The sequence below is a fragment of the Lineus longissimus genome, chromosome 8, assembly GCF_910592395.1.
Source record: "Lineus longissimus chromosome 8, tnLinLong1.2, whole genome shotgun sequence".
Taxonomy (NCBI): Eukaryota; Metazoa; Nemertea; class Pilidiophora; order Heteronemertea; family Lineidae; genus Lineus; species Lineus longissimus.
In genome coordinates, this window is record NC_088315.1 from 6,950,138 (window position 1) to 6,963,356 (window position 13,219).

The following is a 13,219-nucleotide window of genomic DNA, read 5'->3' on the forward strand; positions in this document are numbered from 1 at the left end:
GATCCCCGGGCTAATACTAGGTGCCTTAATCCTTCGATGGACAATAGAGTATGACTAATATACCATTACCATTGACTACGGCAGGTGACATTGAGAGGGTAAAAAAGCACCATTTTAAGAACAGGGGTAAGTTCGTTACTCTCTGCAAGGGAATGGTGCGCAAAACAAACTATGATGTGATTCTCTTTCCTCACAGGCGGGGAATGGTGCAAAAAAACCACATCCTGTGATTTCTCAACGCGTTTTTCTTTCCCTCATGTCCATCTGGATTAGAAAAAATTGGGTAAGGCAAATACGGACACATATATGAACTCGAAACGACAATCAATCATTCGTTTCTATTGACTACTGATATGTTAGCAGATTCCAGCGGGATAGCAAACGGCCGTTGTGATTTTTTTTTAAGAGCATTGACCCGCATTGACAAGATGTCAGGCATACCGGGTAAGAGCCATCCCAAAATTGGTGGATATACTTGGGTCGAATTGCTTGAACACTAGATATTGCGTTTCTATTTGCTGCTTTCATAATATTCCGTCTCATTTCATCATTCTTCTATCAAAAGGGTTCCTTGAAGATTAAAAGAATATCTTTATGATACGACACCCTTCAAATCACTGACAATCGAACAACGAATGAAGCAGTGACATCCATGGGCAATACGGCATGTCTTTACTGCACTTGGCTTCAAACGGTGTAGTGCCTTTGAACACCCCATTGATTGCTACCTTCACGATTTTCACCGAAGAGAGCAACACAAATTACGAATCAGGTCATTGGGATCAATCAAAGGAACTTATACGTGACCTGCCCACCGGTGGCACATGGTCTGATGATACCACTCCCATGTCCCACAGGGCTGCTCATTGTATGTGGCACCTTCAAGCACCCTATTGGCTGTCACCTTCCTAGCATTCACCAGTTAACAGCAACACTTGAAGGAACTGGGCTTAATCGAATGCAGTGGCGATACCAAGCGGCCAGAAGGCACCTTTCCAAACTGCCCACTCCATCGCTATTACCCTGTATATTTACATTAGACGAGAGCAACATTTTGGGAGACTGGGATTAATCAATCGAGGGATTCTATATACGTGACCTGTCACCCACAAGTCACAGCTAAATATGGACCAGGAGACGATGATCGATCAACTATGATTGAAAATCTTTCCCAATCAAACTGACGAGGGACACGGACGTTGGAGCAGGATTAGGAAGATGTTAACTTTGTAATTACCATGAGATAAAGGACACACTCGACATCAAACTCTACTTTGCAACAATATATCGTAAACACGCTGGTCCTACGCAAAAGTGGTGGTCGACCAGATAGTTGACATACTAGACTCTTTGGGGCTGCTGTCCAGACATTTGCATAGGTTTTAGGAACACAAATAATTCCAGGACACAAATAGGGCCTCCACAACGTTTAACTGCTACCGTTATGTATAGAGATTCAGGCGACAGACTAAGGAGCCACAACCTCAGCTTCGACATCATTTTGAAGCTAAGGTCACTTACGCATCAGGACAGACAGGCGCTCATCTTTGATTGATGAAATCATCTTTATTGAGCGACCAAAAAAAAGAAAATAGAAGAACTATGTTCGCACAGGACAACATCGTTTACAATATTTATCCTGCTCCGCCCTAGCGCTTCGCAACACGCGATTTGATCAATGTCAAATAATCTGGAACAAGATCAGACTGATATTTATTATTCAGTGCAATCTCGGTCCGAAATTAGCTCTCCAACATTTTGATCCATGTGATCCAACAGCATGCAAAATCCTCCGAATATCTATATGAGAATTTGATCATGTTGTGTATTCTCTTAGCAAAACAACATTTTTGAGCTTTCGCAAAACCTTTGACCAGGGACTGTCCTGTACGGAAAAGTGAAAATGGCCTTACGTTTACAGTTTATGGGATATACCGTCCTTGAAAGTGACCGTCGCAAATCTTAATCTCACTTCTAGATACCGGAGATGTATAATACTGTCCGTCAATTTGAAAAAGTAACCATCATAGGGTTGTTGAGCGCTATCTGTTCCAAGACACAACATCCTCCGAGTCAAACATTAGGCTGCAGTAATTCATGACAAATACGTTCAACTGACACTAAATAAATGCTGTTTCCCACTATCACCATTAGATTCGTGCTACAAATTGTGATTGAAATGTTTTCCATTGCTTGAATAAGACTGAAAACGTCAAAGCTCGCTTGTAACACGTGATTGCAATTTATCTGATTTTTGATTAGAACTCGAAATCCGAGGCTGTTACTGGGTGTACTGATCGATGCCAGCTATTGGAGGATTTAAGGGCGCGTTGTTTGGGAGCTATTATTTATTTTAGAATGATCGATGTAGAATTGTACATTTAAAGCTTTGATTTAGGGAGTTTAACTTTAGCACGAGCATGTGTTGCCGACTGATGGCGGTTATGGACGCTAGCAAGACCATTGCTTGAAGATGTCAATTTACTCGGAGGATGTTTCAAGCTTTACCTGTTCTTATGTGGCGAATTTAGGACTGGTGGAATGCTAACTCTTTAAGGTTGAGGGGATTTTGATTTTGAAATGTGTTTCAGAATCGCTATGAAGCACGTCGAAGCTTTTTAGGTTGGGTAGCTTAGCGTTTGGAGAGGTTTATGACCATCGGTGTCCTTGATGCAAACAGCAGTGATTCAAAGATTAGAACTGGAAGACTTGATATCTATCGGAGATAGCGAATACTGATGAAGCAGTTTATTAGACTGCATGCGGTTTGATCCTTTTGTGTTGAATCATGGGCTTAATCCTCAACAGCAGCACACTAGTTTAGAGCCTTTATTCATTCTTGGTAATACCAATTATTGATAGATCCCTCAATGAAGCAAATATCGAAAGGACAGATAGAAACAGCACAAAGCAGTCATTCAAATGGCCATCGAGTAACGATCGCGACCACAGATCGATGCAGTGGTTCAAAGCTTAGATTGAAATGGAAGACTTGATATCTATCGGAGATAGCGAATACCGATGAAACAGTTAGACGGCATGAGGTTTGATCAGTTTGCGTTGAATCATGAGCTTTATCCTCAACAGTAGCACACCAGGGTAGTCTTTGTTTATTCCCCATGAAGCAAATATCGAAAGAACAGATCAGAACTGCACAAAGCAGTCACTCAAATGGCCATAGAGTAACGACCACGGATCGACCCAGCAATGTTTACATAAATCACTACCACCAGGACAAATAGCTGGACAAATATCAATCAGACATATATCAATGGTCGGGGCATCGGACCCCTAATCGTGGCATGACCCATCACCCTGGAGGCGGGACATTGATCGCGCAATCACCATGATCAATCACAACCCTCGTGCTCTCAGTAGAATCGTATCTCTGCATATTCGATGATGATCACGAAGGAGAAAATGAGATAGAAGAGGATCGCAATAAAGTCATTGTATGGTTACATGGACGAGAACTATAGCTTCTTCGAAAATATGGTTCTTCATTGAACTGGAAAGTACAGAGGAATAAAAGAATCAGCGCGTGTTCTGAAACCCTCTGGTTGCTCTGCATTTCATGACAATATTTTCCCAAAATATATTTGCAGAATAGATGAGTATTTGCAGTAGAGAATTACTTTCCGTGATGCCCATATATGTATATATATATGTATGTATTTGCAAGTATCGACCTGTATCGTTCTCGAAACCCTCAACAGCGAAAATCTAGACAGACGTTTATGGTATTCAAAAAGTTCTATTCTGCAGCAAGTCCGGTCAGATGCAGAGTAACGCGTTCAGCGTGAGCACTCGATTAAATATAATATGTATACAGCTCATCTAATGTTCTGAAAATACTGCCAAGCGAACACACGTCAGACATGTAAAACCAGAGGCAATGAAAAAATTAAAAATTAAAAACTGCGAAACAAACAAAAGCACAAGCGAGCCAACAACCTTGACAGTGATAAACTCAAAAATCTCGCGAATGAGGACGAGGATAGTCCCGTAATATAATCCTGATTGATTTGATTGGAATAGTATTGATTTCAGGAATTAATCAGTGGTGTTTCTGTGATCCAGAAGCCTGGCTTATTCCGCGTTTTGTAAGCCCCTTACATTGGCAATCGATACCGGAAATCAGATCTTTGGCAACTAATAAATTTTGGTTCATCTAATTTAAGAAAGAATGAAAGAGAAAGCGGAAACGAAGAGGCTATTTTGCAACAGATTTTTCTGACAATATTTTGCGCTCATCGCCTTCATGTTTTTTTATATGGGGCTTACATTTGAATTGTGACAGTGTCATTGGGGATACGGGCTAAGCAGTTGAAATCAGTATCAGTGAATGTAGTGGCCATCTTCAGACATTAAAGCAAGTGTGTCGTTTTCCGCCTCTGACGCGCTACTCAAGGATTTCTTTTTGGAAGGATTCGATTTTGCAGTTCTAGAATATAAAGACGTCGTTCTCAGGACCGTGGGGAATTTGTTGCTTTAGCAACGAGAACCATCAGACTCTGATACAAGTATAGAAAGCAAGAAGAATCTTACAATACTGACCGAACCTTCCTTTTTTCAAATGACTACACCAGAACTTATTACCGATTCCTTGGTGGCCAAAGCTGGTAATGGAAAAGGCAAAAAAAGAGACTAATCCGATGTCGACTAGAATTCGTTTTTTTGCCCGTAAGCTACTACCGCATACCACAGCTGGCTGGACCTACACTTAAAACGTCAGCGTTCCGGCTAAAAACCTGAAGCTTAAGTTTTTCTGCTGAACAAAAAAGGGAAACCTAAAAATATATCATATGTTACATCTCGACTCGACATCAATCGCTCTCGTCCAATCTCCAGAGCCGCCATGGCCACAGAACCAAGTCACTTACACAGAATCAATGATCAAAAGGACATCCTGTCAAGCGCTAACAGCAGGGGTTCATCTTTTTGGTCGCCACAGCAGAAAGATTACCAGCAAACGAGAGGCACCGTATGATAATGGACACGCACTTTTTTTTCCCAGGGCTGTTAATTTCTAACATTAAGGTAAAGACATTTAATTGTCCAAGAAACAGCAGCTACATCTGATAGATTCTCTAGAAACCACGACAAGCATAGGACACAAGTTGGTCGATATTCCTCAGAGATATTCCCTATTCCCGTTTAAATTTCTCAACCTATTTAGGTAAACGGGCGTTACCGTACCTACTTTAGCCCTACATATAGCTTTCCCGCACTTACCCATAGGTCACTAGCTCTACCTAGAATCGGGAAAAGTCATGCGAGTAATGGAGAATAAGTAGCTAAGGTTTGTCAGCATAGAATCCGTTTGCGAGCGGAGAAGAGAGCTTGGGGTATCTTTGCTTTCGCACTCTAAAAAACTAATTTGACTTACCTATTGGACTGATCCTCATCCTGCTTCGAAAGAGAACTTCGGATGCGGAATCCGATACATGTATCGTTGTCCAATCCATCGACACGGTTGTGACCAAGACTATCTTACGAGTATCGATCGCAAAACCATGTTCTTCCTTATTGATGTATGACATGGCGGATTATTTATTTGTTGAATTGACTCGTAAAAGAACATCGTTCTTTGGAACACAGCCTTTCGCAAGCCGAGGAATTGATACAACCCACCAGCATCATGCTAATTCACTTAACAAAAAATAAGCAAGATATGATTAATGGGAAATTGTCAATATATTTGTTTATTACGTTATCCACATGGTGATATACAATCTGATGGGGTGACACAGTGCAACACAGGTTTGGCGCAATGATATAACATGGCATATCAAAAATAATTAACATTAACATGGGCGAAGGACTTCTTAGCCTGGGCTTTTATAGGATTCACGATGTCACATCTCTCGTTTCGCGTACCAAATAATAGGGAGTTTTCGCAATGCCCCCAAAACGCCCGCGTGAACGCCTATCCCATTGTCCAAGTTCCTTATCTCGATCCCGAACAAGGTGATAGGCGTTGACGTTTTGGGGGCTTTATGAAAACTCCTTATTACTTGTCACGACCATGTACGATCATACAGTACATACTTCCTCATGTTCGTGTTTATGCACGACATATTATGTTCTCAAAGAACGGTGACAACGACATATTATGTTCTCAAAGAACGGTGACACGTAACTATATGTAAACCCGGCCACATATGATTTAGATGCTTGCATATACATGTACACCATCGTTTGAATTGAAAAATACAGTAATAATACCCAATTCATGTCAAAGTCATCACTACGACTTAATTAAATGTAGCATGTAGCAACTTACATGTAGCAACTGAAATGATGAAATATGAAATTATCAGTAAGGTTGAGATTCGTACCATGATATGAAATATCTGTCTTTCATAAATGATTTAAATCTCTAACAAACCAAATCTTGTTTGAAATACGTGCAGTATACATTATTTTTATTTTTCCACCATCAATTGCACGTACTAAATGTCAAAAGTGATGACCTACCAACCTCAATGAGGATGGACTTTTCAATCAAAAATGTGTAAGAACAAAGGATTTGCGTCTTATTACACACTAATAAACGCTCACTAGTTAAAAGTTGTTTATCAAAAATGTTAATCAGAGCGAAGAGCGTAGGATAGGACACCCTTTTTTAATTTCCGTGATTTTTATACTTATATAAAATAATAAAAAGCAATATTGCAGCTCAACAGCTGGACTCTGAAGAATATTGACATTTCTTCACCGGCAGTACGACGTCTACCCAAAGGAATAAATGTGTTGTCCTAAATACCAGGGAGGCCATTTTCGAAGCAGAAACAGAACGGTTTGATACTTGGCACATTTATTTATATTACTAATTATTTACTATTTAGGTATAATGAGTGCATTACAATCATTTCGGGATTACCAAAACAAGTTTAGGAAAATGGGAACACATATATTATTACATACACATGATATCACTATATTATGATAAAAACGTGAATACATACACGTGAAATGTACAAGTTTGATATAACATGAAAACGTATCACAAACATTGAAGCTATGGTATATATGATGTCCTTGCTATCAATACTGCAACAACTGACATATATTTCTATAATGGACAGAACAACTGAACCGTATTTCAAATCGTGTAGTAAACCCACATCAAAGAATGGGCATAAGGCCTATCTCTTATTAAGATATCAATGGAGGAGGCTTTCCCCGATAGGGACAACCTTCTCCTAAATGAAACTTGCCATACATTCAATGATTTCTGCCTAAGCCATACATCTTAGAATTGAAATTCAATATGAAGCGTTGGACATTCAATTAAGGGCAGATTCGATTGTTTCGATCAGGAGGTTGGCTTACTACCGAACAGTATTCAGAAAATGTTGGCCAGTCCTTATAAACAAATACAAATATGCTGTTTGTGTTCAGTACCCAGCATCTACATGAAACATCTACATATTTAGTATACATACACAGAAGGACAGGCCAACATTAAGGTTCACCTGACAATATATGTACGAAGCAGATATGTGGTCAGCCAAGTAAGAGAAGTCTATGCTACAAAATGATCTGAGTATAACATGATTTATTGAAAATAAAAGTTTCAACAGGTGTCCCTTTCTGAGTCATAACCTGAACAATTTAAGCTTGAACAAGACTTGTGCAGAGTGGCAAATATCGACATTATCCTTGTTATTAGGCACAGATAGATTAATTGGATGGTTAGCACGCTATTGGCTAAGCTTGATACCGGTGACAAATTAACCAATCAGGCTATACCGGCTGCGAGTGATCCAGTGCATACTTGTACAAGGCGTGTTTTTTGCCTTTAAATCAACAGAGTTTGTAATTACATACGTTATCTTAAAATCATAAGACTATCTAGTCCAGCTATCTAGTTTCTGAGTAAGTCCTCAATCATTTTGACCAAATACAATTCTAAACACAGACCCCATCACACAGGAATGACCACATACAATTTTGCCAGCTAAGTTGACACATAGACAGCGGATAAAAAAGCATGTGCCATTTTTAAACAAGTACTCTACCACTGAAAAAGACATGGAATAGCATATCACTTTACTACCCGGAAATAAGGTTTACAGCTAGATGGGAATTTTGGGTCGACAACTGGAAAAGAGAGAAGCACTTCTAATGAAATACCTTATTGAGGGAGACATTAAATGAAAGGTAGTACATGTTCCTCACCATGTTACCTACATGTGGGTGCGAGTGCTTAGTATACTTTATTAGATATATATATATTTTACAGAGGAATGCCACCACAGACACATGACAAATCTCAACTGAACAACTTTTTGATCCTAGAGGCTCCCATGTCTAGGAGAATGCCCAGGCTGAAAACCTTACTTCCTCTCCTAGAGTTTCAACTAAATCTGTAACATTTTTTCCTCTCACAGACAGAATTTTGATAGAGCTATATCCCTTAACCCAAGATCAGAACTGATCTTTGTCCGAGACCCTCCTCCAGAATCGACTCAATCATCAACGATACCATGGCACAAAGATAATGAATGGTCTTGTCAAAGATGACAAAACTTCAAAATTGTCTGTGTGGGCATCTTGCGCTTGGGACAGACTTCGGCAGCATTCATTTAAAAGAGTTTAAAATAGGAGGGACATAACGTTATCAAATGTCAATATGTGACATTTTTACAAATGGCTGTATGAAACTTCTAAGCATACGTATCTGACATCCACAGGCATATAACGATATGAAAACTCAACCCGGAGGAATCTGTTCTCCAGTGTGCCTTTCAACGTTTGTCAAAAATGCATCTTACCAATAAAGACCTATCTCAACATAACTGTTCATAATTTTACACCACATTTGCTCACAAACGATGAACTTGTGATTGTGTGTGTGGGTATCGGCATTAGGTTAGAATTGCATTTTTAGCAACTGTTACACAGCTAAGTAGAGAACACATTCTCCAAGGGAAACTATCAATGCAGTGCGAACAAGGGTATCAAAAGGTTGCACGACAAGAATACGAGAAGGGTAGCACTGTCAGGTTCATTTTATTGCAGTTTACCGTAAAATCTATTCTCATCAAAATGGCGGACAACAAAATTTCCCTCAGTTTTTCCAATATAGAAGATTCTCAGGATTTTTTATTTTGTAGATCTGTTATTTGTGGTCTACAGTGCATCATCATGACATTTCGATGCCACAAGTCCAACACCTAAGATAAACTGCACAACTGAAAAATGAACTAGACAGTGCTTTGTGCATGGTGATACACTTCAAGTGCTTAATTTTCTACAATCTCCTTGTGTACTCCTTGACTATCACCACGATCGAGGAAAACTGGCCTTTTCCATTTCCTTCGGACTCAAGGCTAGAGAAAGATTGAACAAATTGCAATAATGAGTGACGTGTTATTAATTACTAAGCAATGAAAATCTTATCGCAACATTGTTTTTTTATAATTTATCTCATAATAAATTCTTCTGGAAATCATGTCCTTGTGCACAAGCTCAAATGTCGATTAAAGTGGATTATGTTGATAGTCAAGATCATCATAACAATGGTCTATACATCATGAAAATTATGAATATGTACAATAAATGCTTGTCATCATCACAGGAGACCCATAACACATTACTGAAGACAAAACAAACCCCTGCTTCTTCTAAGGTGCCGATACTGAACATACTCTATCATCAGTGCATTATATATCATGGGATTAGCTCAAGTCAGATATGCAGCAAATCTAAGAAAAAACACAGAACTCGTACAAAACACAAAGTCAAAACGTTGCCAGGAAGATATGCTGTTATCAGATAGAATGTCCTCATATCATTTTGACTCCTTTGTAGCATTCGAGTGAATTCTGGTGTTTTTGCTTAGAATGGCAAAATTTGAAAGCAATTCGTTTTTTTGTGTCATTCTTATTAATATCACATTATGTTGCATGTGATATTACAAGATAACAGATTTTGATAATTGCCTATCACAGTAAGTGAAATTAGCATCTATAGCCATGGGGTTTAAAGGGAAATAATTAGACAGTGCCTTTTCAACCTGTTGTTCTGAAATGTAGTTTTAGGTGTGAACACTTTTTGGTCAAGAATGACAGCTCTATATTATCCTTGACTGTCTGTGGTCACTATCATGAGATGGACGTAAAGCAAAGAACAGTCATATTTAGGAAGCATTGTTCATCAAGTATAGGACGGGCTTGTTCTGGGGGTCCTAGGAGGTCAGGACACTCCGCCCTGCTCACTCAGAGTAAAGATTAAGTTCATGACATGTTCTATATTGTCAGTGATATTCATGGCTGAAATGCGTAGAAATAGCATCTCAAGCGTCCAGATTTTTAAAAGTTTTAAATATTGGCAGATGCCCCTAGCATGCATCAGGGACTTTCTGTTCTTATGTGCATTCAGGCCCTTCCTGCTCGGAATCCTGACATAACAGTGCATGGTCAGAACTAAGGAGCATTGCTCAACTCCTAAATATGTCCATTCATGATGATATATAGAAAAATTCAGAAACATTTGAAAGTTCAAATAAAATCAAACATGTTTTATCTCAACGACTTCTTGTTTGTGAAGCACTCGCTTCAAAATTAATATCAAATTCTCCACAGTGTTCCATCTCAGAAACCTTTTTTTCAACTATGGTTAAATATTGGTGTTGGCTGTGAACAGAAAACAAATATAGCAAGACACTGACCCCGTAACACCAAAAATAAAGCTTTTCCAGTAAGAGTATTATAAAGTACATTTGTAGTATTATAACTTTGGGCCTCTTACAACGATCACGTTTTTATTGAGCCCCTTTTTAATGCTTACTCAGTGTTTCTGAACCTCTCTAATGCTCAACATAGAGAACCAGTTTCCCAACTTGTTGAGAATATGTGTATTCAGGCAGGCCATCCAACTAAGTTTGCTTAGGCTGGAAAGTTATTTAAGGTTGGGATGGTTGCCTGATTCTTGGAAAGTTGGGAAATTGATTCACTAGGCTGATAAAACTATTGAAAATGGTGCAAGAATGGATAACTGGTTTTGATATGAAGAGAAGTGATGATGAAAATGATGATCATGATGATTGCAATGATGTAATGGCTCTACTCCAACATTCATGTATAGTGACCAGAGATGCAAGTGAATCACTGTGAATAATTGATGACTTTCAAAATTTTTAAGCGACTCCATAGTTTGTTTCTAATATAGTGACGAAAATAATGTAATGAACAAAATGAAGTCAATTTAATGAAATTAAGACAAAAAGAGGCAATCAAAGGCACCATCCAGTACAATAGCTTTACAAAGACAAGAGGATGAAGAAGTAATAAGAAAGAATCGGAGTTAAACCTTATCATCTAAAAGATGGAACTGTACTGTAAGCAATTTCATCATACAAGAGTAACACCTTAAACAGTTGTTACTGTGTAGACCTCTGACCTCTATTAGTAATCACATCTAGAAGAAATAAACATATGGCTTGCAACTGTCACCTGAGGTAGGGTTTACATAAGTCCCCTTGTTAGTTTCATGGGTTATGTTTAAAACAGTCACAAATAAATGGCTATGTAGCCGGCACTTTTGTGTCACATCATGAAAAATGCAAATGTGACATCTTGACTTCTATATGTAAACCTTGCCTTTTGTGTTTGTCTCTGTAGAAGCGCTTAAGTTTTCCAACCATCAGTGCCATCCTATTGACAAGTAATGCAGGTCCCCATTGGTGTGAAATCTGGATCACATGTGGGTTATCTCTGCAGGTTCTACACTGCAAACACAGAAGAAACTAGTTGATCTTCTTAATTTCAGAGGCAACGTTGGGAATAGTCATGCTCTTGCTAGCAGAAGGGGATGGCGAAGCTGATGGGGATACACCTTCCCCTGTCTTTTCATTCCCGGCTGTCTTGGTCACCTTAAAGGACTTGTGCCCAATTGCCCAGTAGAAGTAGTAACTAATACAACCAAGTGGAATACGGCATAGCTCTACGGAGAATGCTTTGGCACTGCATGTGTGGGTCTCGATCATGGTGATGATGGTCACTGAAAACAAGAAGGCAAAGAGAGTGAGTTTTGTCAGAAGACAAAGGCCAGACAAGTACTAAAGTGATTGAAATATCAAGCTTCTGTTTAAGCTGGTGTAGGTGAAGCTGATTCTGTTGAAAATTTTGAGAGTGCGAAGAATGCCAAAATTTGTCAAAAACCAGGGTCGAGAAGAAACAGATATCTTCGCCTGATTTAAGGACTAGTTAAAAAAGTCGATGCTAACAGTTGGTGATCGGTGACATGTTGCAGTCTAGACTGATAAGCTAGCATAGTGTTGGCCACATTGATATGAGAAACAGAAAAAAGTGTCACTGGGACTAGACTAATGTAAGGTGTAATGTTAGGGGGAAAAGGGTGTAGCATTGTCAGGCAGCTTGGTGCGTAAATGCCCTCCTGGAGGTTCCCTTAATCCCTGCAACAGCTTACCCAACATTCCTCTTTTAGATTGGTCCCCTCATGCACCTTGTCAAGTTCCAATGACATGTTCACAGGGTTAGTTTTTCGTTGATGTTTGCCATCATGCAGTAGATGAAATTGTTATTTCCTAACTTACAGTCCAATATCTGCATTGAATGATACCCTCAAGTGGCTAATCAATCCACATCCTACCCTACACCACAGTGATGTTACAAATATGACATGCTATTGACGTTATAATTACATTTTATGAAACAGACAAACACACAAATTGGTCAATCGCAGTAGTCACAAAAATATGCACAAAAGACGGGACATTGTATCTAATCTCGGTCTTTGCAGACTCATATAACTTAAATTGCAAGCAATGCAAAAATATTAATGACATTGTGAAACTTTAGAACCAATAGCACTAGCTTAGGACAGGACTGTTGTAGAGAATTGGAGCCTTGACAAATTAAGTTGAATTGATAATATCAATACCTGCCAATTAGATACACTGAATATGGTTAACACAAGAGGTGAACTGGCACCCAATCTTTGAAAAGAATGTTCAAACTTGAGGAAAATCAATGAGATGATAAAAAAAACTATTAAAGCAAGAGAGACTTGGTGCATAAAACTAAACCTAAGTGTGTGTTTTCTTTCCTGCAAACCTCATACACTCATGTATTACTAATCGTGACAAAACAAAAAAGTTAGAGTCTGGAAAACCGTCTAGAAATGAACTTGGACAGGACATTCTAACTTTATTACATAACATACAAAAAAATGAAATCCCCTATTC

The 13,219-nt window shown here is 38.9% G+C and overlaps 1 protein-coding gene across 11 annotated transcripts in view; it reads right to left on the reverse strand.

Moving 5' to 3' along the window:
• Positions 1-5,678: 5,678 nt before the first annotated feature.
• LOC135493029 (tumor protein p53-inducible protein 11-like) overlaps positions 5,679-13,219 on the reverse strand; it is a 176,264-nt gene continuing 168,723 nt past the window's right edge. For 7 of the 11 annotated variants that reach the window (XM_064779783.1, XM_064779782.1, XM_064779781.1 and 4 more), the window contains one exon: positions 5,679-12,012. In XM_064779783.1, coding sequence (XP_064635853.1) covers positions 11,759-12,012 — 254 coding nt within the window. In that variant the 3' untranslated portion in view covers positions 5,679-11,758. The remainder of the gene's footprint in view (positions 12,013-13,219) is intronic. The other 4 variants (XM_064779784.1, XM_064779780.1, XM_064779788.1 and 1 more) reach the window with 3 other exon arrangements.